We start from the raw sequence: 27,869 nt of genomic DNA on the forward strand, positions 1-27,869 counted from the left end.
CTTCTCTGGGCCTCAGTTACCTCATCTGGAAAATGGGGATTAAGACTGTGAGCCCCACGTAGGACAACTTGATTACGTTGCATCCCCCCCACAGTGTTTAGAACAGTGCTTGGCACATAATAAGCACTTAACAAATGCCATTATTATTATTATTTATGAGAAGCAGCGTGGCTTAGTGGAAAGAGCCCGGGCTTGGAAGTCAGAGGTCGTGAGTTCTAATCCCAGCTCCACCACTTGTCTGCTGTGTGACCCTGGGCAAGTCACTTCACTTCTCTGGGCCTCAGTTCCCTTCTCTGGAAAATAGAGAGTAAGGCTGTGAGCTCCATGTGGGACAACCTGATCACCTTGTATCTAACCCAGCGCATAGAACAGTGCTTGGTACATAGTAAGCGCTTAACAAATGCCATCATTATTATTATTATATTTTGAATTCTGGTCATTAAGGCTTTTTTTAGATAAAATGTGCTCAATTCAATATTAAAACAGTCATCCCTCTCTAAGTTATTCATCATTAGCAAATTAAGCATCTCTGGAAACTATTCATTGGCTAAGCTTCCACAGTTCAGAGGAGAGTGATGATTCGGCTATTTGCCAGTTAATTTGATTCATCCCAGTAATCAAACAGGATAAATTAGGCCAAAACCAAATCTATTTTATGGCCTGAATGAACCAGGATCTCTTCCTTCTGTCCTCTAGGATTCCATTAGAGTTGTGAAGCAGTCATTGCCCAAAGTGAAGCCCCAAGGAAGAAGCCTCTGAATTTGGACAATCCAGACTATTCTTTCTCTTGCTAGAAAAGGATTTAGGCATCTGCTATGAATTCTGCATACCGATTAAAATTTCTAGGGTAATTTGATATACAAGAAAAGCTCGGTAAAGCAATCCAAACAGATAACAACGTTATCTGTTGCCGAATTGTACTATGTGTTTGCTGAATTGTACTTTCCAAGCTCTTAGTACAGTGCTGTGCACACAGTAAGCTCAATAAATACGATTGAATGAATCCCTTATCAAACTGGAGATTACTGTCAGGGATCTGCTATCTTGCGTATGCAAGGAAAATCCTGACATTAGAAAAGTGAATGGTTCTGAATCAATCAATTTACTGAGTGTTTACTATTTATACAGCACTGTTCTAAGCGCTTAGGAGAGTACAGTACAAGAGAAGCAGCATGGCTCAGGGGAAAGAGCAGGAGCTTTGGAGTCAGAGGTCATGGGTTCAAATCCCAGCTCCACCAATTGTCAGCTGTGTGACTTTGGGCAAGTCACTTAACTTCTCTGTGCTTCAGTTACTTCATCTGTAAAATGAGGATTAAGACTGTGAGCCCCCGGTGGGACAACCTGATCACCTTGTAACCTCCCTAGTGCTTAGAGCAGTTTTGCACATAGTAAGCACTTAATAAATGCCATTATTATTATTATTACAGTACAAGGGAAATTTAGCAGACACGTTCCCTGAGAAGTCAAAATGCCGGTTACCAACTCCTTGCCAATGAGTTAGTTGGTAAACAACTTGGAGAACTAACATTCATTAAGCGGAGGTTGGATTCTCTCAAATCTTTTTTATTTTTTTTTAAAGCCCTGCGCTATTCATTTCAAGTGGATCTCATAAGAGTATTGATAGCAAGCGTTGTTTTGGTTTTGAATATGTAACAGAAATTGTGTGCTCTAACCTAAGATACGAGGTTTCATGTGTAAGTACCAAAGGTAGTTAGGTTCACTGGTACGTTAAATAATGGGGGATCGTTCTAGGCCACTCTCTGATATCCAAAGAGGTTTTACTGGATCACAACAATTACAGGATTTTTGTAAATCTCCAAGAAGATTTTATAGCTAAATGAATTCAAGATCTTAATTCAGTCCATCGATGGTATTTGCCGAGGGCTTACTGCGTGCTGAGCACTGTTCTAAGGGCTTGGGACACTACAGTATAATAGAGTTGCTAGACACACTCCCTTACCCTCAAGGAGCTTACAGGCTAGAATCTACAGTCTAGAACTTAACAGTCCTCTTTCATTATCCAATTTACAGCCTGTAAGAACATGGAAGCTGACATTATCTTCCTGATCGATGGCTCCGAAAGCATTAAAGAAAGTCAATTTGGAAAAATGAAGGAGTTCATGAAGCTGATGGTGAACAGGTCAAACATCGGGCCCGAGAATGTCCGGATTGGAGTTCTTCAGTTTAGCTCAAGCCCTAAGAAGGAGTTTATGCTCAATGAATATACCACAAAAGAAGATCTCTCCAGAGCCATCTCAGATATCCAGCAAATTCAAGCTGGCACCCGGACTGGACAGGCCCTGACATTTACTCTGCCTTACTTTGACCCTTCAAGAGGGGGGAGACCCACTGGACCTCAATATCTGATTGTGATCACTGATGGGGAAGCCCAGGATTCTGTTGAAAGCCCAGCCAAGGCACTCAGGGATAAAGGCATTACCATTTTTGCCATTGGTGTACTGGAGGCCAATAAAACCCAGCTTCTGGAGATCACGGGGTCTGAGGACCAGGTTTTTTATGAAAAAGACTTTGATTCACTTATTTTCCTGAAGAAGAAACTTTCTTTTAAGCTCTGCACCCCCGGTAAGTAATGATGTACTGTTTCTTTGAATTATCCCGTGGGCTCCCCCAAGCAGCCAGTGTTTACGAGAGGTTCACTCAATTGTATTTATTGAGCGCTTACTGTGTGCAACCAATTCAACGTTTTGTTTGATGTTGATAATAATAATAATGGCATTTATTAAGTGCTTATGATGCTTACTTGTACTTCCCAAGTACTTCCCAAGTACTTCCCAGACTGAGCCCCTTCTTTCCTCTCCCCCTCGTCCCCCTCTCCATCCCCCCGTCTTACCTCCTTCCCTTCCCCACAGCACCTGTATATATGTATATATGGTTGTACATATTTATTACTCTATTTATTTATTTATTTATTTATTTATTTATTTATTTTACTTGTACATTTCTATCCTACTTATTTTATTTTGTTGGTATGTTTGGTTCTGTTCTCTGTCTCCCCCTTTTAGACTGTGAGCCCACTGTTGGGTAGGGACTGTCTCTATGTGATGCCAATTTGTACTTCCCAAGCGCTTAGTACAGTGCTCTGCACATAGTAAGCGCTCAATAAATACGATTGATTGATTGATTGATTAGTACAGTGCTCTGCACACAGTAAGCACTCAATAAATGCGATTGATGATCCCTTTCAAGAAAGTAGGCTAGACTGTCGGGTTATGCAGGGTGAACCTCTAAGGCACTGAAGACTTGAGACAATTAAAACTCGGCAAATAAACATAATTATAAATTATATTATATTATATATATGCTATATATATAATATAATTATATTATATTTTATAATTATAAAATTATAAACATAATTTCCAGACTTTAAATAAGAAGGTATCACCAATCTGCTGTCTTTTTAATGGGAACAACACATAACCTGGATAATACAGCTATTTCAATTTGATTACGGTCTAAAGAGTGATTCAAGCTTCATTTCGCCATTCCATTTAACCAGTGTGGCCATCCAGAAACAAATAAAGGGAGCAAGTCAGGGTGACACAGAAGGGAGCTGAAGAAAAGGAAAAGAGAGTTTAGGGAAGGCCTCTTGGAGGAGATGTGCTCCCAATAAGCCTTTGACGGAGGGTGTGGGGGGAGTAAATCTCCCCTGGATTTGAGGAAGGAGGGAGTTCCAGGCCAGTGGGTCATCAGGCATCGCACCCAGACACTTCACAACCTTGAAGGCTTTCAAGAAACAGCTGGTAGGCAGTTTTGCCATTCCAAAGGACAAGACTCAAGTTAGTGTGGCTCAACATGATCCTATTCTTCAGAAGGAATATTACTGAAATTTTACTTGGGCCCCCGAACCCAAGTTGACCACCTCTTTTCCTTTTCTTCAGCTCCCTTCTGTGTCACCCTGACTTGCTCCCTTTATTTATCCCTCCTCCCAGCCCCACAGCACTTATGTTCGTATCTATAATTTATTTATTTTTATTGGTGTCTATCTCCCCCTCTAGACTGTAAGCTCACTGTGGGCAGGGAATGTGTCTGTTATATTGTTATACTGTACTCTCCGAAATGTTTCGTTCGGTGCTCAGCACACAGTAAGCACTTAATAAATACAACCAACGGATTGACTCACTAATCAGAAACACGAGATCCATTTCTTCATCGTCACAATCAATCAATCCATCGTATTTATTGAGTGCTTACTGTGTGCAGAGCACTGTACTCTCCCAAATGGGAAAAACCAACCTCACTGGCAAAGAGCTGAAGTTCATCAGTAGCCTTTTTGAACCCGTCAACGGGAGCTGGAAAAACCTAGGTGTGGTGCAGAACGTGGTAGTGATTGCAAAGAGAGGTTCAATGATTCCACGGTGAAAGCAGTGATTGCCCTGAGAAAGGAGGGGATCATCATCTTTGCCATTGGTATTGGAGTTTCAAATGGCTTTGAGTTGCGAGACATCACCGGCTCCAAAAATAGTGTTCCTAATGGGAGACTTCGAAAAACTGGCAACAGTCGAGACAATGGTTGTCAATATCTCTCAAACTTCCCTACCCCCCGTAAATTGTAGTGACATATTCACAGCAAAGTTTTCCGTTATCATTGACCCTGATTCTCCGCTCTGTCTCAGGAAGGTGCAGTAACACGCTCACCAGGGATGTGTAGGGAAACTCCTCCCCTCTTTCCCATTCTAGTTACGGAAGAGACTGTGACATGGTCTGTTCGTCTCTCCTTTGGTGAAGTGCTGATCTTTTATGGTAGAAGTGACCCAATCTTCCAACGGTGTGCACTGGTGAAGAAGTATCATGCAACTCTTTCAATGCCTGGCTCAATCCAAATCTTTTAAATTGTTTCCTCATCAGCCCCAAATTCGTATTTCTCTTTCAATTCAGAAATTACATTATTTTTGTCCCATCCCTTAAGGTTTAAAAGAAAATGAATATTTGCAGTTGTTTTTAAACGGAGGATTTATTTTAATTATCTCCACTTTGTTATTCCCCAGTTAATGAATGGTCGTCGCAATTGGAGTCATGAGGATAATCTTACTCATCATAATTCACTGAGTTTTGCGCAGGCTATTTAGCATTATATTTCCCTCCAGTTTCTTTTTGGAGCCGAAACTGATTATATAAGTGGACTTCAAAATAAGTAAATTAGAGAGTGAGCCAGTCTACATGTTGTCTAATTGAAAGCAGTGGATTGGGAATATTTTCCCACTTTAATGTAAAGTAGAACAAATATAATTCCACTCCCATGAGAAATAAAATTAGAGGTAGGAAGGTTAATCTAATACACTGTCTAACAATGGGACTAGGCCTTTCCTGTTGCGGACCTTCCTGGCAGTAGCATTAGCCTGGTGAGGAGAGAACAGTGAATTTCTTAAAAAAGGAAAGGGAGCCCATGTTCTATGCTGTAATCTCGTTCAAAGACTAACTTCAGCCTGACCCCAGTCTTTAACTACTTTCCTCATTTATTCTGGAAAAATACTAATTCCCCAACCACCACTCAGGCTTCTACATTTCAGTTCTTCCAGAGGCTAAGCCTCAAAGTGCTCTTTCCAAATTAACCTTTAAAAAATCATCTTTCTTCATAGTTAGGTGTGTCCGTGGTCTTGGTTCTGTTGCTGGACTTTACTGCCCTCACACGTCTATGAACTTTCTCATGGGTAAAAGTCCGAAACAAACTTGCTTTTCCAAAATAAGGGTCCTTCTTTTGTTTCTACTGAATCAAAGCCAAATAATCATTTTAAAAGTGTTTTTCTATCAGCTATTTTCAAGACGCAGTGTGGCCTAGTGGATAAAGCATGGGGCTGGGAGTCAGAAGGACCTGATTCTAATCTCAGCTCTACCACCTGTCTGCTGTGTGACCTTGGGCAAGTCACTTAGCTTCTCTGTGCCTCAGCTACCTCAATCATTTATCCATTTATTCAATTATATTTATTGAGCACTTACTGTGTGAAAAGCACTGTATAACGCACTTGGGTGAATACAATATAACAGACACATTCCTCCCCACGACAAGCTCACAGTCTAGAGGGGGAGACAGACATTAATATAAGTAAATACAGACATAAATAGATGAATGAATAATAAATAAATAAATAAATTACAGATATATACATATATGCTATGGGGATGGGAGGGAAGATGAATGAAGAAGAAAATAAAAGCGGCCTAGAAGGGAGTGGGAGAAGAGGAGAGGAGGGTTTGGTCAGGGAAGGCTTCTTGAAGGAGATGTGCCTTCAATAAGACTTTGAAGTGGTGAAGAGCAATTATCTGATTTGAGGAGGGAGGGTGTTCCAAGCCAGAGGTAAGATGTGGGCAAGAGGTTGGAGGCGAGATAGATAATAATAATAATAATGATGGCATTTATTAAGCACTTACTATGTGCAAAGCACTGTTCTAAGCGCTGGAGAAGTTAAGTGACTTGCCCAAAGTCACACAGCTGACAATTGGCAGAGCTGGGATTTGAACCCATGACCTCTGACTCCAAAGCCCGGGCTCTTTTCCACTGAGCCACGCTGTGAGATCAAGGTACAGAGAGAAGGTTAAAGAAAATCGGATTGGACACAGTCCCTTGTGAGGCTCACAGTTTTAATCCCCATTTTACATCTGAGATAACTGAGGCACAGAGAATTTAAGTGACTTGCCCAAGGTCACACAGTAGACAAATGGCAGAGCCGGGATTAGAACCCACGGCATTCTGATTCTCAAGCCCGCGCTCTATCCACTACGCCTTGCTGCTTCTCATCTGTAAATTGGGAATTAAAACTGTGAGCCTCATGTGGGGCAGGGATGTGTTCAACCTGATTACCTTGTATCTACTCCAGCACTTAGTACGGTGCTTGGCAGATGGTAAACACTTAACAAAACCATGAAAAAGCGAAACAAAAAAATCCAAAAAAAAACCCCCAACCACACAAAATGAACTGTTTGTAGGAAGCCCTCTTACTTCCTGCCCACTTTATTCATTCATTCAATCATATTTATTGAGCGCTTACTGTGTGCAGAGCACTGCACTAAGCGCTTGGGAAGTACAAGTTGGCAACATATAGAGACGGTCCCTACCCAACAGTGGGCTCACAGTCTAGAAAATAATAATAACAGTGATGGCATTTATTAAGCGCTTACTAGGTTATTATTTTACATTTACATTTACATTTATTAAGCTGCTTAGAGAAGCAGCGTGGCTCAGTGGAAAGAGCCCGGGCTTTGGAGTCAGACGTCGTGGGTTCGAATCCCGGCTCCGCCACAAGTCTGCTGTGTGACCTTGGGCAAGTCACTTAACTTCTCGGAGCCTCAGTTACCTCATCTGTAAAAATGGGGATTAAGACTGTGAGCCCAACGTGGGACAACTTGATCACATTGTATCCCTCCCCAGTGCTTAGAACAGTGCTTTGCACATAGTAAGCGCTTAACAAATGCCATCATTATTATTATTAGGTGCAAAGCATTCATTCATTTTCATTCAATTGCATTTATTGAGCGCTTACTGTGTGCAGAGCACTGTACTAAGCGCTTGGGAGTACAGGTTTACAACATATAGAGACAGCCCCTACCCAACAGCGGGCTCACAGAGAGCTTTTTGAGGAAAGGATGTTTCTCGGGAAAAATTCCTTTTTTGTCCCTGAATGCCCCATTTGGTGGCCAATTTTTTAAGGCCATGTACTGTGTTTACTACGTGCCTAGTACTGGGCTAAGCGCATCTGTATGCTTAGCTATACTGTTTTTCTTCCTATTAGGGGATGGTATGACTTTATTTTTCTACTTCTCAATATCAGCACATTGTTGGCAGTATTCAGTTAGCAGAATGTAATTACATCTGATATTAAACAGTTGTGCATTATCAATGAAAATCCTTAGCTATACATCCCAGCGCTTAGAACAGTGCTTTGCACACAGTAAGCACTTAACAACTACCATCATCATTAGTGTTATTATTATCCCTGGTGCAGGATGATTCCGAACCTCAGCGTTTTTTCAAACTCATTATTGGTCCAAGACTTCACGTGTTTCTGACATTTATAATCTTGCATATTTTCTTGTGTCCAAAGCAGTCTTGAAATCTTGGGTGCAAAGTTGGCTTTGTAAATCACTCTCCTTTTAGGGCTCTTTCACGAGCGCCTTTTAAAATTTGAATGCCGATAATTCCTACAGCGCTCTCTCATTTTACAGTGATGTCTAGCCTCCATCCCTGAGGAGAGCAGTTGACAGCAAATGGGAAATGATGGAGTAAGTTAAGCAAGGGCTATGCCAATGCGTGTAGCGGCAGCTGGCATCTTGGGGCTCCGTATAGGCTAGGAGAGAGAAGCCCTCTCGCTAGTGCTAAATAGGAAACGTCTCTCTACGTGCGCCAGCGTGCCATCACTACGTTTCAAATGCACGTATTTTCAACATGTGATTATTATCATTTGATTCTACGTTTCAAATGCACTTATTTTCAACACGTGATTATTATCACTTGATTCTTAGGGAGTCTCCCACTTGGCGGTCTGGTTATAATCCTCCTGAAATGAAGTCGATGTAGGTTGATTTAATCAAAGTTTGAGCTGCTTTAATTTGCAAGCCAAATGCACAAATTGTACCAAATATGACACTGGATTTGGTCACCCACGGAAGCCCAAATAAGGAACTACGAGACAACTTCTTCTGATTTTCCTTTTTTCCTTCTTTCACACAGAAGGTTTAGAAGGTTGCAGTACAGATATATCAGTAGCAATAGATATTACCCGCCCATCAAGGCCAGTGCAACAGAAACTACGAGATGTTCTGCCTAGTCTACTGCAGGAGCTAGCGTCTTTCTCCAATCTGAGCTGTGGAGGCAACAATAAGATCATCATCAGGTTCTACGAGACAACTTCTTCTGATTTTCCTTTTTTCCTTCTTTCACACAGAAGGTTTAGAAGGTTGCAGTACAGATATATCGGTAGCAATAGATATTACCCGCCCATCAAGGCCAGTGCAACAGAAACTACGAGATGTTCTGCCTAGTCTACTGCAGGAGCTAGCGTCTTTCTCCAACCTGAGCTGTGGAGGCAACAATAAGATCATCATCAGGTTCCGGTACATGGTGCCTGCTCCCAACGGCCAGCTTCTCTTTAACTCGGAATTTAAGGAGTACAGTGAAGAAATCATCCAGGAATTCCTGGCTCAGCAGGACAAAGTCAAGCAGCACATGAATGGTGGCTTTCTACGGTCCTTGGGGGCGGCATCTACTAACCAGAACTCCGCTAAAGTCAAGGTGTGTGTCCGTCCCCGGGTGTGTATATGTGAATGGGTGTGCGTTTGCGTGTGCATGTGTGCTGTCTTTACAAAAGATTTGGATCTGCTCAATATTATCACTGAATGAGAAAAGTTGCACGTAAGTCTATTTTGCACTTAGATTTGCACCCTTTATTTATGCCTCCTTCAGCGCCACAGCATTTATGTACATATGATGATGATGGTATTTGTTAAACGCTTACTATGTGCCTGGAACTGTACTAAGTGCTGAAGGGGATACGAGAAAAGCAAGGATACAAGTTGGACACAGACCCTGTCCCGCATGGGGATCACAGTCCCCAGTTTACGGATGAGATAACTGAGGCCCAGAGAAGTGAAGTGACTTGCCCCAGGTCACACAGCAGACAAGTGGCAGTGCCAGGATTAGAACCCATGACCTTCTGACTCCCAGGCTTGTGCTCTATCCACTATGTCATGTTCATTTATTTATTATTATTATCTATTTGTTAAGCGCTTACTATGTGCCAAGCACTGTTCTAAGCGCAGGGGTAAATACAAGGTAATCAGACTGTCCCACGTGGGGCTCGCAGTTTCAATCCCCATTTTACAGATGAGGTAACTGAGGCACAGAGAAGTTAAGTGACTTGCCCAAGGTCACACAGCAGACAAGTGGCGAAACCGGAATTAGAACCCATAACCTCTGACTTCCAAGCCCGTGTTCTTGTGACTGTCTTCACCCTTCCAGATTGTAAGCCCAGTGGGTGGGGATTGTCTCTCATTATTGCTGAACTGTACTTTCCAAGCACTTAGTACAGTGGTCTGCACACAGTAAGCACTCAAAAATACGACTGAATGAATGAATGATATTTTATGACTTTAATCAAAACATATAGTATAAGATCCTCCGAGATATATACTATCTTCTTGTTCTAAAACTCAATTTCCCATTCTTTCTTCCTGAGTTAAGCCTTATTCTCCATTTGACGTTCTACCACGAGAAGAGCACCTTCTTGGTTGAGGAGAACTGAAAGGTTTAAAATGTCCAAGCAGATTTTCCTAGTGCTGAAATAACTCCAATGGTGTAATTGTTTTGGGCCACCAGGATTCAGTTGAGATCCCTAAAAGACAGTTGCTGTCTGTACTTTCCAAGCGCTTAGTACAGTGGTCTGCACACAGTAAGCACTCAAAAAATATAACTGACTGAATGAATGATATTTTATGACTTTAATCAAAACATATAGTATAAGATCCTCCGAGATATATACTATCTTCTTGTTCTAAAACTCAATTTCCCATTCTTTCTTCCTGAGTTAAGCCTTATTCTCTATTTGACGTTCTTCCACGAGAAGAGCACCTGCTTGGTTGCGGAGAACTGAAAGGTTTAAAATGTCCAACCAGATTTTCCTAGTGCTGAAATAACTCCAACGGTGTAATTGTTTTGGGCCACCAGGATTCAGTTGAGATCCCTAAAAGACAGTTGCTGTCTGTACTTTCCAAGCGCTTAGTACAGTGGTCTGCACACAGTAAGCACTCAAAAAATATGACTGACTGAATGAATGATATTTTATGACTTTAATCAAAACATATAGTAGAAGATCCTCCGAGATATATACTATGTTCCTGTTCTTAAACTCAATTTCCCATTCTTTCATCCTGAGTTAAGACTTATTCACCATTTGACGTTCTACCACGAGAAGAGAACCTTCTTGGTTGAGGAGAACTGAAAGGTTTAAAATGTCCAAGCAGATATTCCTAGTGCTGAAATAACTCCAACACTGTAATTGTTTTGGGCCACCAGGATTCAGTTTGGATCCCTAAAAGACAGTTGCTGTCTGTACTTTCCAAGCGCTTAGTACAATGGTCTGCACACAGTAAGCACTCAAAAAATATGACTGACTGAATGAATGATATTTTATGACTTTAATCAAAACATATAGTAGAAGATCCTCTGAGATATATACTATGTTCCTGTTCTAAAACTCAATTTCCCATTCTTTCTTCCTGAGTTAAGCCTTATTCTCCATTTGATGTTCTACCACGGGAAGAGCACCTGCTTGGTTGAGGAGAACTGAAAGGTTTAAAATGTCCAAGCAGATTTTCCTAGTGCTGAAATAACTCCAACGGTGTAATTGTTTTGGGCCACCAGGATTCAGTTGAGATCCCCAAAAGGCAGTTGCTGTCTGTACTTTCCAAGCACTTGGTACAGTGGTCTGCACACAGTAAGCACCCAAAAATATGACTGACAATGAATGATATTTTATGACTTTAATCAAAACATATAGTATAAGATCCTCCGAGATATATACTATCTTCCTGTTCTAAAACTCAATTTCCCATTCTTTCTTCCTGAGTTAAGCCTTATTCTTTATTTGATGTTCTACCACGAGAAGAGCACCTGCTTGGTTGAGGAGAACTGAAAGGTTTAAAATGTCCAAGCAGATTTTCCTAGTGCTGAAATAACTCCAACGGTGTAATTGTTTTGGGCCACCAGGATTCAGTTTAGATCCCTAAAAGACAGTTGGCCTGGGCAACACTTTGAACTTCAGGGACCACAAGGATTATTTTCTAACATCCCTAAACTCAAAATAAAGGAGTCACTGCATTCTGCGCTACCCACGGTTTCCCAGTGTTACTGAAGATGCAACTGCGTCGTAAACTTTCGGGATTCGTTTTCAGGGAGCTAGTGGTGGTGATGGTGGGGTATCTTTAGCAACTGTCGAGGGTCATTTAAAGCTCTTCAGTCAGTCAGTTGTATATACTGAGTGCTTACTGTGTGCAGAGCACTGTACTAAATACTTGGGAGAGTACAATATAGTAATATAACAGACACAGTCCCTACCCATAACGAGCTTATAGTCTTGATGGGAAAACAGACATTGATATAAATAAATACATTACAAATATGTACATAAATGCTGTAGGGCTGAGGGGGGATGAATGAAGGAAGCAAGTAAGGGGGACACAGAAGGGAGATGAAGGAAAGGAAAAGGTGGCTTAGTCAGGAAAGACCTCTTGGAGATGTAGCGTGGCTCAGTGGAAAGAGCCCGGGCTTTGGAGTCAGAGGTCATGGGTTCAAATCCTGGCTCCGCCAACTGTCAGCTGTGTGACTTTGGACAAGTCACTTAACTTCTCTGTGCCTCAGTTCCCTCATCTGTAAAATGGGGATTAAGACTGTGAGCCCCAAGTGGGACAACCTGATCACCTTGTATCTCCCAGCACTTAGAACAGTGCTTGGCACATAGTAAGTGCTTAACAAATACCATTATTATTATTATTATTATTGTGTGCCTTCAATAAAGCTTGGAGTCGGCGGGAGGGGGAGAGTAATTCTCTGTCGGATATGAGGGGGAGGGCATTTCTGGCCAGAGGCAGGCCGTGGGCGAGAGGTTAACGGCGAAACAGACGAGATTGAGGTGCAGGGAGAAGGAGCGAGCATTAGAAGAGCGAAGTGTGAAGGCTTGGTTGTAGTAGGAGAGTAGCAAGGCGAGGTAGAAGGAGGCAAGGTGACTAAGGGCTTTAAAGCCAATGGTCAGGAGTTTCTGTTTGACATGGAGTGGGCTGGGCAACATTTGGAGGAGTTGGGAAACATGACCTGAACATTTTTGGAGAAAAATCATCCGGGTAGCAGAGTGACGAGTTCCAGTTCATGGGGTATGATAGGAGGCTGATAGAGTAATCAAGGCCGGATAGGATAAGTGATCAGATTAACATGGTAGCAGTTTGGATGGAGACAAAAAGGTGGATTTTAGCCATGGTGTGAACGTCGAACCGATAGGATTTAGTGATGGATTGAATATGTGGGCTGAATGAGAGAGAGGATTCAAGGATAATGCCAAGGTTATGGCCTTGGGAGACAGGAGGGATGGTAGTGCCATCTACAGTGATGGAAAAATTATGGGGAAGACAGGAGGGTTTGGGTGGGAAGATAAGAAGTTCTATTTTAGACACGTTAAATTTGAGGTGATGGAGGGACATCCAAGTAGAGATGTCTTGAAGGCAGGAGGAAATGTGAGACTGCGGAGAGGGAGAGAGATCAGGGCTTGGGGCTGGAGATTTGGGTATCATCCGCGTAGAGGTGGTAGTTGAAGCCATAGGAGTGAATGGGTTCTCAAGGGAGTGAGTGTAGATGGAGATGTTTGTACATATTTATTACTCTATTTATTTATTTATTTTACTTGTACATATCTATTCAATTTATTTTATTCTGTTAATATGTTTGGTCTTGTTCTCTGTCTCCCCCTTCTAGACTGTGAGCCCACTGTTGGGTAGGGACCGTCTCTATATGTTGCCAACTTGTCCTTCCCAAGTGCTTAGTACAGTGCTCTGCACACAGTAAGCGCTCAATAAATATGATTGATTGATTGAGAATAGAAGGGGCCCCAGAACTGAACCTTGAGGGACCCCCATAATTAGTGGGTGGGAGGCAGAGCAGGAGCCCATGAAAGAGACTGTGAATATGAGTGGCCAGAGAGATAGGAGGAAAACCAGCAAAGGACAGGTTTGGTGTATACTGATCAGATGTGCCAACATTTTTTGAAACAGGTTCTCCTCGTGTTTACTGATGGACTGGATGATGATGTCGGGAAACTAAAGGAAACGTCTATGAGTCTTCATTCCAAAGGTATCACGACAAACATTCCTCTTTTGCTGTACCTGCTGCTTAATTTCTTACTAATAATCTTCCTTCCCCCAGATCATACGCCTTACTAGTACTGATTTACAGTGTTTCCTCGATTTCCATTACTTTTCTATATATTGCTTTTCCCATATTTAGAATGATGAATTTGTGTTTTCTAAAATTAATCTAAGATAACGCTACTGCAGTGAGTTTATCTGAAAAGCTGATTAAGGATATGCCAATTTTCTTGCCTCCCTGTTCATGTATGTAATCTGCCTATTGAATAGTTAGGAGAGGAATTGCTTATCTCAATGTTTGGTCTCTCGATCCAGTAGGAGTTTTCTCCACAGTGGCTCCCAGATTCATTCATTCATTCATTCAATCGTATTTATTGAGCTCTTACTGTATGCAGAGCACTGTACTAAGCGCTTGGGAAGTACAAGTTGGCAACATATAGAGATGGTCCCTACCCCACAACGGGCTCACAGTCTAGAAGGGGGAGACAGACAACAAAGCAAAACATGTGGACAGGTCATTAGAATAAATAGAAGTAAAGCTAGATGCACATCATTAACAAAATAAATAGAATAGTAAATATGTACAATATGTACAGATCCGCCCCTTCCTCTCCATATTTGTGAACACCATTATGATTCAACTCTAATGAACACCTCATTCATTCAGTCGTATTTAGTAAACGCTTACTGTGTGCAAAGCACTGTACTAAGCGCTTGGGAGAGTACAACAACAAACAGACATATTCCCTGCCCACAATGAGCTCACAGCCTAGAGGGGGGCAACAGACATTCATATAAATAAATAAATTGCAGATATATACATATGTGCTGTGGAGATGGGAGGGAGGATGAATGAAAGGAGCAAGTCAGGGCGATGCGGAAGGGAGTGGGAGAAGAGGAGAGGTGCCTCGATACCTGCGTCCGTCTCTCCCCTCTTTGGCCTATCCTATAAACTTAGTTCGATAATGTGGGGGTCATGTTTTTGCAGAACACCAGCATGGATGAGAAGCAGCCTGGTCTAATCGTAAGTGCTTGGCACACAGTAAGCGCTCAATAAATACGACTGAATAAACGAATGAAAGAGCATGAACACGGGAGGCAGAAGATCTGCGTTCCAATTCTGGCTCTGCCACTGGTCTGCTCTGAGACTTTGGCAGGTTATCTAACCTCTCTGCACCTCAGTTTCTTCATCGGTGAAATGGGGATTCAATACCTGTTCTTCTTCCTAATTAGACTATGAGTTCAATGTGGGACAGGGACTGTGTCCAACCTAACTTGTATCTGCCTCAAGCACATAGAACAGTGCTTGACACATAGTAAGCACTTAACAAATACCATAAAAAAACCCAAACACCACATTAAGGAAAACTGCACTGTAGCACTCATGAAAAACCATTTCTTCTGACACTGCACTGTAGCACTCATGAAAGTACACAACCATTTCTTCTGACACTGCAACCTACTGTATCCAGACAGGTTCACACTCTCAGAAGAATATTCCTTAATTCTGTTGTTGCACCGTATAGAAGTTCCTGACTATTGGCTTCAAAACTTTCCGCCAGATCTTTTCATCTTACATTTCCACCCATTCAACCGTAGATCCCCAGCTCACAATCTTCACCCTTCTCCAGCTAATCTTCTCTTGTATTTCATTCTTTCCTCACCTGCCTCTGACCCATTACTAACTCCCTTCCAGCTACCTAGAACTCTCTTCTATTTCAAAACCTCTAAATACAGCTCTCCCCATATTTAAAGCCCTCCTGAAAACCCACCTTCTCCAGGAAGCAATCTACAACTAAATTCCACTACACCAAGTCACACTGATGGGACAGCCACCCTCAACTCATATTGGATTATGTTTTCCATTTAATATTTCATTTTCTTGTCAGTTGTATAACCTGTTGTAACTATACTTTTTCTTACACTCCCACTGAAAATAAACAATATATATCTGTCTGTATCTTCCATTAGGTTGTCAGCTCCTTCAGGGCAGGGAACCAAGTCCTTTACTTTTATCACACTCTCCCAAGCACTATTACATTTCTCTTTACAGAACAGACGGGCAATAAAATACCCCGAATGAATGAAAACTCAATTCATTCTTGAGAAACTTAAGTCTCAAGACAACCGAGAGAGATACCAAAAGCCAACTGACATCGAGTGCAATGGAAAAGAAGTCTAAAACTAAAGACAAAAACCCAATTGAGAATGAACCTATACAAAATCACGCCATGAGAAAATCATTTTTAATAAAACTGTACAATTCACATCATTAATATTGAAAATCTATGGGCTCTCTCCTCTCACATGCATCACAACATGGGAACTGTGGGACAAGAAGATTAATGTGTATGGAATGATAGATTCTTAGGCTTCTGGAGAGTGGGCAGAGGCACAGTAATGTTCAAAAAATGTTAATGTGAGTATATGTGTATTTGCTTTTTTTAAAGTGTTCGATGCACTTTTAGCAGTTGGCTTGGAAGGTGTGCAGAACTTAGAAGAATTGCAGGAGATAGAATTCGGTAGAGGATATTACTATAAACAACCTCTGAGTATCAAAATGCAAGATCTGCCCAGGATTTTACTGAAACAACTTGTAAGTTGCTTGATTTTATCAAATCCCACCCATCCCAGTTCACAGAAGAACATCCCTTAAAAACAGGTAATTTAAAGGAATGACCTTATTTACTTTTTCAAATGAAAGCATGGTATGCATTTCCAATTTTTTTTTTTTTAGGACACTGTTGCAGAAAGAAGGTGCTGCGGACTGTTGGGGAAATGTTTAGGAGAAGATGGTTTCCGAGGACCTTATGGACAGCCTGGGAGAAAGGTGAGAGGACACCTAACCTGCCTCGGGGTCCCAAAATTTGACTGGTTTCCAAAAAAATGCTCTCCTGGCTAAAATTTTCACTGTTCCCAAGATGCCCAGTGTCCACTCCCTCTCCCATGTTCACCCTATCCACTCTAACTGCTTGGCAGCTACTCAGGTAGCCATGTGCCGTTCTACGATGCTGCAACACGGCTTTAGGATTGTACTGTGGTCCCTTTGGGCATAAATGGGTTTGGTACAAAAAATTACTGCATGCAACTTTAACTGACTCGCATCCACTGCCCGGCAGAGGTAAGAGAGTATGAGTGATGTTGTTCAAGCCGCTAGTCCTATAATCGACTGGCACGGATTCTTGGTCCTGATGTCTTAGTGACTGGACTAAAATTCATCTGTGGTTTATGAAGAGCGAGTACAGCATCTGTCTACTACCAAAGACAAACTTTCCTAATGGGGTGCCCCTCTCTGGGTTTCAAACAAAGGTTAGGTGATTTGGAGGGTTCCCTTTGGATCTTTGAACACTCTTCGCTCTACCCCTTGTTATCAACGACACCTCTAGGAACAGCCCAGGGTGAAGTGCCTGAATCGTGAATAGAGTGTCAGGTACATCCTCTCTGGGTATCCTGGAGGAAAAGGGTGGTTTATCTGCTTTTCAGTGAATCTACAAAATGTGGGGTGGAGACAAAGAATTGGAACACTTTGATTTAGTTCTGGTCCATTCATTCATTCATTCATTCAATTGTATGTACTGAGCAGTTGCTGTGAGTAAAGCACTGAACTAAGCAGCACTGTACTAAGCACTTGGGAGAGTACAAAATAACAACAGACACATTCTCTGCCCACAATGAGCTCACATTCTAGAGCTGGTTAGATAATAATAATGGCATTTATTAAGCACTTACTATTTGCAAAGCACTGTTCTAAGCGCTGGGGAGGTTAAAGGCTGTCCATCACCTCGCCCCCTCCTACCTCACCTCCCTTCTCTCCTTCTACAGCCCAGTCCGCACCCTCCGCTCCTCCACCGCTGATCTCCTCACCGTACCTCGCTCTCGCCTGTCCCGCCATCGACCCCCGGCCCACGTCATCCCCCGGGCCTGGAATGCCCTCCCTCTGCCCATCCGCCAAGCTAGCTCTCTTCCTCCCTTCAAGGCCCTGCTGAGAGCTCACCTCCTCCAGGAGGCCTTCCCAGACTGAGCCCCTTCTCTCCTCTCCCCCTCGTCCCCCTCTCCATCCCCCCATCTTACCTCCTTCCCTTCCCCACAGCACCTGTATATATGTATATATGTTTTTACATATTTTTTACTCTATTTATTTATTTATTTATTTTATTTGTACATATCTATTCTATTTATTTTATTTTGTTAGTATGTTTGGTTTTGTTCTCTGTCTCCCCCTTTTAGACTGTGAGCCCACTGTTGGGTAGGGACTGTCTCTATATGTTGCCAATTTGTACTTCCCAAGCGCTTAGTACAGTGCTCTGCACATAGTAAGCGCTCAATAAATACGATTGATGATAAAAGGTGATCAGGTTGTCCCACAGGGGGCTCACAGTCTTCACCCCCATTTTACAGATGAGGGAACTGAGACCCAGAGAAGTGAAGTGACTTGCCCAAAGTCACACAGCTGACAAGTGGCAGAGGCGGCATTTGAACCCATGACCTCTGACTCCGAAGCCCGTGCACTTTCCACTGAGCCACGCTGCTTCTCAAAATCTCATTCCCACCTGGGAAGTGAAGTCATAAGTATTTGCATATTAAAAACTAAGTTAATGAGCTACTTTTAATAGAGCTAAGCAACAAATCAGGAGACTGACAGTTGCCAGGTAACTAAGAGAGCATGGTGTTACAGGCAGAATTTACTCACTGAGAAGTATCACAAAGGTAAAGGAATTTTTTTTAAGTTAATGAACTACATAGCATTTTCAAGGACATAAAAGTTATTAGGGTATGCTGAAAATGAAAGCAAAAGAGTGAATAGTTTATTGGCCGGTTAAAATTTCCGTGAACTGTTAAGGAATTTATTTTGAAGGCCAAGTTAACCACAGATAGCTAAACCGCAGTGCAGCTGTGCTTATAGGTTTAATCAATCGATCAACGCGTAGCGTTTCCAACGGTCCTTCCCACACATTTTAGTCATGGTAAAAATGGCAGCGAAATGACTGAAGTGGAGGGGAATCCCAGCTCCATCCTTGAGAGTCAAGAAGGTTGCCAGGGCTCCATCTAATGCGGGGAAGTTTGAGTTTGCCTCATTGTGGTTTAGGCTCTCTGGAGCCTAATCATCAATAAATATGATTGAATGAATGTGTATGTGACAAATATTGTGCTATGGAAGCATTTGGGTGTGCTGTAGGGGGGTGGGGGGAGTGGAGGGGTGACTTTGGGCAAGTCACTTCTCTGGGCCTCAGTTCCCTTATCTGTAAAATGGGGATTAAGACTGTGAGCCCCCCGTGGAACAACCTGATCACCTTGTATCCCCCCAGTGCTTAGAACAGTGCTTTGCACATAGTAAGTGTTTAATAAATGCCATCATCATTATTATTATTATATATGTACATATGTTTGTACATATTACCCTATTTTACTTGTACATATTTTCTGTTCTATTTATTTTGTTCATGATGTGCATCTAGCTTTATTAGTATTTATTTTGATGACTTGACACCCGGCCACATGTCTTGTCTTTATTTGTATTTATTCTGATGACTTGACACCTGGCCACATGTTTTGTCTTGTCTGTCTCCCCCTTCTAGACTGTGAGCCCGTTGTTGGATAGGGACCGTCTCTAAATGTTGCCGACTTGTACTTCCCAAGCGCTTAGTACAGTGCTCTGCACAAAGGAAGCGCTCAATAAATACGATTGAATGAATGAATGAATTTGTGAGCCATTGAGGAGCTGGGAGCAAGACTGAGATGTTCCTCGGCCAATCGATCATACTTATTAAGCACTTACTGTACACTAAGTGCTTGGGAGAATACAATATAACAGAGCTGGTAGGCACATTTCCTACCCTCAACAAGAGGAGACAGACATTAATATAAATAAATAAATAAATTATGGCTACGGGGCTTCATCATCATCATCATCAATCGTATTTATTGAGCACTTCTGTGTGCAGAGCACTGTACTAAGCACTTGGGAAGTACAAATTGGCAACATATAGAGACAGTCCCTACCCAACAGTGGGCTCACAGTCTAAAAGGGGGAGACAGAGAACAAAACCAAACATACTAACAAAATAAAATAAATAGAATAGATATGTACAAGTAAAATAAATAAATAGAGTAATAAATATGTACAAGCATATATACATATATACAGGTGCTGTGGGGAAGGGAAGGAGGTAAGATGGGGGGATGGAGAGGGGGACGAGGGGGAGAGGAAGGAAGGGGCTTCAGAGAAAGGTTCCTGATGGACTACGCCACAGCGAACAGTATCATACTATTATGGCAGAGTAACCCCACGTTGTTACACATCTCAAATTTATTACTACCACCCTGAATTAACTCTATAAGAAGATTTCCCTTCCTGTTTTCCTGATTATTTTTGTCTCATTGAATCTGTAAAAATGGGGTTGCCATGATGTTGTTGATTGCGTTTGGGGCATTTAAAATGAGCGTTTTTAAACTTGAAGGATGTGAATTTTCCAAAAAAAATTTTTAAAAAGGCACTTTCCCATATTATTTCAGTAAACATACCCAAGAATCAGGGATCTTTGCCTGGGAACCTCTTGAGATGTTTCCCAATCTACCCGCAATAAATTCAACAAGAGTCAATGACAGGCATTTCCTGGATGTCAAATGAACTTTCCATTAGAGTCTTTTTCTAGGACAGTGATGGGCTTATATCCCACTGTGTCTGCATTATAACACGACTTATTAGTCATTTTGACCAGTTCTCCCTAAACTGAACCACAAATAAAATACCAAGAGAAGAGCTAAAGGAGAGTGAACAATTAAATGACAAAAAAAATTACCCTCTGTTGGATTTCGGCTATTGAAGGATTGACGATAAAATGAAATAATGAATGTGAAAATACTATGGGAAAACAAAAGAGCTATACCCAAATAATAATAATTAATAATTACGACCAAGTTGTTCTTGCCATAGAAAATAACACCTAAATTCATTCATTCAGTCATTCAATCGTATTTATTGAGCGCTTACCGTGTGCAGAGCACTGGACTAAGCACTTGGAAAGGACAATTTGGCAACAAATAACATACAAGGGACATTTTGCTCCTCAAAACTCACTCCAATGGGCTGAAAAGACTTGAATCTTCCAGTGGTTTAAAGGGGAGGAATGTCAATGCAGGTACATGAAGTAAAAAAGTCATAAAGAGTTACAGAGAGGCAGCATGGCTTAGTGGATAAAGCGTGGGCCTGGGACTCAGCCGGACTTGGGTTCTAATCCGTCTCTGCCACTTGTCTGCTGTGTGACCTTGGACAAGTCACTTCACTTCTCTGTGCCTCAGTTAACTCATCTGTAAAATGGGGATTAAGACAGTGAGCCCCATGTGGGACATGGGCTGTGTCCAACTTGACTGCATCTACCTGGGCATTTAGTATAATGTCTGGCATAAAGTAGGCACTTAAACGTCATAAATATATAATAAAACTGTAACTTAGTGATGGTGCCTGCGTGTTTGCTAGCCTTTGCCTACTTTTAGACTGTGAGCCCACTGTTGGGTAGGGACTGTCTCTATGTGTTGCCAATTTGTACTTCCCAAGCACTTAGTACAGTGCTCTGCACATAGTAAGCGCCCAATAAATACGATTGATTGATTGATTGATTGATTTGCCTGTCTGTGCCAGCCCAAGTTAATTTCCCAACTCTTCAAAATACAGGTGAGTCAAACTCTCTCTAAAATAACCTCAAATTATTCTTTTTTAAAAATGCTATTTAATGAAAAAGTAGTAAAGAAAGAAGCTCAGTTTATTCCCAATATCTTAAAGAAAGCACGTTGAAATTTTGACACATTCACATTCATTCATTCATTCATTCAATCGTTTTTATTGAGCGCTTACTGTGTGCAGAGCACTGTACTAAGCGCTTGGGAAGTACAAGTTGACAACATATAGAGACGGTCCCTACCCAACAGCAGGCTCACACTCTAGAAGGGGGAGACAGACAATAAAACAAAACATATTAACAAAATAAAATAAATAGAATATTTATTTTATATAAATAGATATATAAATATAAATAAATAAATAATAGAATAAAATAAATTGACACATTATTTGATAAAAGAAAAGTGTGAGCATTACATACAAAACAAAAATCCTCATCTTGCCTCCCAAACCCTGTCCTCCCCAAGACTTTCCCATAACTGTAGACAACACCGTTACCCTCCCTGTCCTACAAGCCCGCAACCTTGGCATTATCCCTCTAGACTGTCAGCTTGCTGCGGGCAGGAAATGTGTCTGTAACAGTGTTGCGTTTTACTCTCCCAAGTGCTTTGTACAGTGCTCTGCACACAGTAACCACTCAATAAATATGACTGAATGATTGATCGACTATCCTTGACTCAACTCTTTCATTCGACCTGCATATTTAATCCAAATCCCGGTGATTTCTACCTTCAGACATCTCTAGAACCCGCCCCTTCCTCCCCATCCAAACTGCTACCGTGCTGATCCTTATCATATTCCGCCTTGACTACTACTTCGGCCTCCTTGCTGACCTCCTTGCCTCCTGTCTCTCCCCTCTCCAGTCCATACGTCACTCGGCTCCCTGGATCATTTTCCTGATATTCCTCACGGGCCGTCGCCATCATCATCATCAATCGTATTTATTGAGCACTTACTATGTGCAGAGCACTGTACTAGGCGCTTGGGAGGTACAAATTGGCAGCATGTAGAGACAGTCCCTACCCAACAGTGGGCTCACAGTCTAAAAGGGGGAGACAGAGAACAAAACCAAACATACTAACAAAATAAAATCAATAGAATAGATATGTACAAGTAAAATAAATAAATAAATAGAGTAATAAATATGTACAAACATATATACACATATACAGGTGCTTAAAAATCTTTAATGGTCACCCTTCCACCTCCACGTAACACAGAAATTCCTGACCCTTGGCTTTAAATCACTCAATCAGCTCTCTTCCTCTTCCCTTAACGTGGCGATTTTCTCTATATACAACCCAGCCCGCACATCTAATGCCAACCTACTTACTGTACCTCAGTATCATCTTTCTTGCCACCGACTCCTTGCCCATGTCCTCCCTCTGGCCTGGAATTCCCTCCCCCTTCATACCTATCAGCGCTTAAAACAGTCCTTTGCACATAGTAAGCGCTTAATAAACGCCATCATTATTATTATATCTGACAGACCCCCACCCTCCCCATTTTCAAAGCCTTATTAAAATAATATCTTCTCAAAAGGCCTTCCCTGACCAAGCCCTCACTTCCCCCCGTCATCCTTCCTTCTGCGTCACTGACGCACTTGGGTCTGTATCCCTTCAGCATTTTGATATTCACCCTAGTCCCATCCCCACAGCAATCAGTCAATCAATCAATCATATTTATTGAGCGCTTACTATGTGCGGAGCACTGTACTAAGTGCTTGGGAAGTACAAATTGGCAACATATAGAGACAGTCCCTACCCAACATTGGGCTCACAGTCTAAGAGGGGGAGACAGAGAACGAAACCAAACATACTAACAAAATAAAATAAATAGAATAGATATGTACAAGTAAAATAAATAAATAAATAAATAGAGTAATAAATACACAGCACATATGTATGTATCCACCTGTAATTTATTTTAAACTCTTTCTCCCCCTCCAATCTGTAAATTCCCCGCGGGTGGGGATTGCGTCTACCTACTCTACTATATTGTTCTCAGCACTAAGTACAGTTCTAAATACCATTGCTTGATTGATTGAAACAGTGTGGCAATTTTATACAATATGAGTACTGCTATGTACTAATCAATTTGAGAGAGGTATAGGGCTACTGAAGAAAAATTCTGAATGAACTTTATTTCTTCAATTCCATTTTTGTAGGGACTTACAGGTCCCAGTGGAATATTCGGCTACCCTGGCGAAGAAGGTGAAATTGTAAGTATTTCTCATTTTGCTATTTAAAGGGATACATCAAAACAGGCACAAATATTGCTACGGTCGGTTGCTTAACCAAATGTACTCAAGCTATTTTGCTTGGCGTAGTGAATAGCACCCAGGCCTCGGAGTCGGAAGGTCATGGGTTCAAATCCCAGCTCTGCTTTGTGACCTTGGGCAAGTCACTTCACTTCTCTGCGCCTCAGTTACCTCATCTGTAAAATGATGATTGAGACTGTGAGCCCCGTGTGGGACAGAGACTGTTTCTAACCCAGTTTCCTTGTATCTCAGTGTTTCGTACAGTGCCTGGCAAATAGTAAGCACTTAACAAATACCACACTTATTATTATCATTATTTTGAAGGCCTCTTTAATTCTAATTGGCTAACATGCCTAATTTGGCCGTTCCGCATAGTATCATGTATCAATCATATTTATTGAGCGCTTACTGTGTGCAGAGCACTGTACTAAGCGCTTGGGAAGTACAAATTGGCAACATATACAGTCCCTACCCAACAGTGGGCTCACAGTCTAAAAGGGGGAGACAGAGAACAAAACCAAACATACTAACAAAATAAAATAAATGGAATAGATATGTTCCTGAGCTACCGAATCACGTATTTTAAGGTAAGAAATTCCAAAAGAGGTAAGTAGTGATAAAGGCAGGTCAGTAGAAATCGGTAGGGTGAATCCATATTGTGTTTGGAATTTGTAGGCAGGAACCAAGAGTTAATGTGGTTGGTTACCTGTTGTAAACCACAGAAACAAAGAGAAATGAGTTGAGTTTTAAAAAATAAGTTGTCAAGTACTTCAACATCCCCCCAAAAGTGTTTGCTTTCTCTTTTCATGAGAAAAATTATTGTACCCCAACTTCATTGGTAGAATTTCATTCATTCATTCATTCAATCATATTTATTGAGCGCTTACTGTGTGCAGAGCACTGTACTAAGCGCTTGGGAAGTACAAGCTGGCAACATCTAGAGATGGTCCCTACCCAACAGCAGGCTCACAGTCTAGAAGGGGGAGACAGATGACAAAACAAAGCATATTCACAAAATAAAATAAAGAGAATAGTAAATAGTAAATATGTACAAGTTGACTTGAAAAGTCAATCAGTTCTCAGAAATCAGAAATTATGAGTGCTTACTGTGGAGATAGCACTGTTTAGAGAACTGTACTTAGAGCAGAGAACAATACAATAGAGTAGGTAGACGCAATTTCTTGCGCCTACCAAGAAACCAAGGAACCGAAATCAGAAATTACGAGTGCTTACTGTGGAGATAGCACTGTATAGAGAACTGTACTTAGAGCTGAGAACAATACAATAGAGTAGGTAGACACAATTTCCTGCGCCTTCCAAGAAACCAAGGAACCGAAATCAGAAATTAGGAGTGCTTACTGTGGAGATAGCACTGTATAGAGAACTGTACTTAGAGCTGAGAACAATACAATAGAGTAGGTAGACACAATTTCCTGCGCCTTCCAAGAAACCAAGGAACCGAAATCAGAAATTACGAGTGCTTACTGTGGAGATAGCACTGTATAGAGAACTGTACTTAGAGCTGAGAACAATACAATAGAGTAGGTAGACACAATTTCTTGCGCCTACCAAGAAACCAAGGAACCGAAATCAGAAATTACGAGTGCTTACTGTGGAGATAGCACTGTTTAGAGAACTGTACTTAGAGCTGAGAACAATACAATAGAGTAGATAGACGCAATCCCTACCCACAGGGAACTTACAGATTGGAGGGGGAGAAATAGTTTAAAATAAATTACAGCTGGATACGTACGTATATGCTGTGGGGATAGGACTAGGGTGCATATCAAAATTGCAGTCAGAAAATGCAATGGAACCCAGGGATAAAACTCTTGTCGAATGCCAGGTTAAGGACACTTGTGCCCCCTTGTCCCCCCCGTCTTACCTCCTTCCCTTCCCCACAGCACCTGTATATATGTACATATGTTTGTACATATTTATTACTCTATTTATTTATTTATTTATTTATTTTCCTTGTACATATCTATTCTATTTATTTTATTTTGTTAGTATGTTTGGTTTTGTCCTCTGTCTCCCCCTTTTAGACTGTGAGCCCACTGTTGGGTAGGGACTGTCTCTATATGTTGCCAACTTGAACTTCCCAAGCGTTTAGTACAGTGCTCTGCACATAGTAAGCGCTCAATAAATGCGACTGATGATAAATACGATTGATGACGACACCACACACGTGTACCACGGCTGGCTCCAAGGTGGCTTGTGGCCTGAGGTAAGAGCCCAGAGGGCTGTCCCCATCACATAACCTGGGGACATCGCTCACTTTCCCAAGCGCTTTGAATGAATCATGCAATGGCATCACAATGTGTCACCCTCGGGGCAAGGCTGAGAGCAGCCTCTGGAGCTCCTGCTAGGACACCACTCGTCCTAGTCTTGGGCAGATGCCAGAGATGGGGAGCGGGCAGGGATGAACACTCTCTAGGGCGTGGTGACAGTGAGACCGGGGCACTGGATCGGTGTCTCCTCTCCCCACCCACACAGTGTGACTCAGTTTCCCTGCACAGTACCCACGGTGCCCATCGTTGGTAAGCTGCAGGCTTTGGGGAGTGGGACGGCAGCAACGTGGTTCCTAGAAAATCTCTGCAGGCAGTAAGACAGCCACTAGGATAGACCAATGCCCAGCCCCTTCCTTTCCCCTCTCGGGGAGGCTGAATCCTCCCGACTCCCACTATCTGGGTTGGAAAGCAGAGGCTGAGATCTCCCTCCTGGTGCTGTGTGGAAAACCCACACATCCACCCTCCCACACGTCCCTTGTGAGCCCAACCACCCCTGGCTCCTGGCCTCAATGAGGTGGCCTCTCTGGCTGCCATCAAAACCCACTACTGCCCACCCCTTGATGCTGTATAGACTGTGAGCCCACTGTTGGGTAGGGACTGTCTCTATATGTTGCCAACTTGTACTTCCCAAGCGCTTAGTACAGTGCTGTGCACACAGTAAGCGCTCAATAAATACGATTGATGGATGATGGATGTATAGGATGACATTTCCCCACCCAGGGCATTGGGGAGGAAGGTGGACTGAAGGGAGAGAAATTGGGGATCCTATAGCTATTTAATAAATAAGTAAAAGAAAGCAAGAAACCTTAGTAAAGCATGACATTCCCCCACCCAGGGCACTGGGGTGGAAGGTGGACTGAAGGGAGAGAAATTGGGGATCCTATAGCTATTTAATAAATAAGTAAAAGAAAGCAAGAAACCTTAGTAAAGCATGACATTCCCCCACCCAGGGCACTGGGGAGGAAGGTGGACTGAAGGGAGCATAATTGGGGAACCCATAGCTATTTAATAAATAAGTAAAAGAAAGCAAGAAACCTTAGTAGAGTCTATTTCATGGGGCTCTGAAGAGATTATTTCAAGAGACTGTAGAAACTATATTGGGGGCTCTGTAGAGATTTTATCAGGGGGCTCTGTAGAAACTATATCGGGGGCTCTGAAGAGACTATTTCAGGAGGCTCTGTAGAGAATGTTAGAGGAGGAGGAGAATATTAGGGAGGGAACAGAGTGGTTTTTGTGGCTTCAGATGTAATAATAATAATAATAATAATAATAATAATAATAATAATAATAATAATAATAATGGCATTTATTAAGCACTTACTATGTGCAAAGCACTGTTCTAAGCGCTGGAGAGGTTACAAGGTGATCAGGTTGTCCCATGTGGGGCTCACAGTCTTAATCCCCATTTTACAGATGAGGGAACTGAGGCACAGAGAAGTTAAGTGACTTGCCCAAAGTCACACAGCTGACAATTGCCGGAGCCGGGATTCGAACCCATGACCTCTGACTCCAAAGCCCGTGCTCTTTCCACTGATCCACGCTGCTTCTCTTGTAGACTCATGCCTCCCTAAACTTCGGGGACGGAGGAGTGGTGGTGTTTTAGGGGAGAGCGGGAGAGTAGAAGATGGCACGGCTTTCTTGATGAAGTGTGATTCGGGTGCCATCTCTGAATGTCTCAAGTTATGGCTATCTTGGAAGGGCCAGCAGGCACACTGGCTTGTCTGAAGCTGGGCCTGGCATGCACAGAAGATGTTTCTCCCAATCTGTGTGGTGTCTA

At 42.1% G+C, this 27,869-nt stretch overlaps 1 protein-coding gene across 1 annotated transcript in view; it reads left to right on the forward strand.

The window, feature by feature from the left end:
• LOC119922424 (collagen alpha-4(VI) chain-like) overlaps positions 1-27,869 on the forward strand; it is a 78,105-nt gene that overhangs the window by 13,420 nt on the left and 36,816 nt on the right. Inside the window, 6 exon segments of the mRNA XM_038742271.1 lie at positions 2,032-2,583; positions 8,901-9,247; positions 13,771-13,849; positions 16,314-16,459; positions 16,601-16,693; positions 23,709-23,762. Coding sequence (XP_038598199.1) covers positions 2,032-2,583; positions 8,901-9,247; positions 13,771-13,849; positions 16,314-16,459; positions 16,601-16,693; positions 23,709-23,762 — 1,271 coding nt within the window.

Source organism: Tachyglossus aculeatus, chromosome 2 (assembly GCF_015852505.1).
Source record: "Tachyglossus aculeatus isolate mTacAcu1 chromosome 2, mTacAcu1.pri, whole genome shotgun sequence".
Classification (NCBI taxonomy): domain Eukaryota; kingdom Metazoa; phylum Chordata; class Mammalia; order Monotremata; family Tachyglossidae; genus Tachyglossus; species Tachyglossus aculeatus.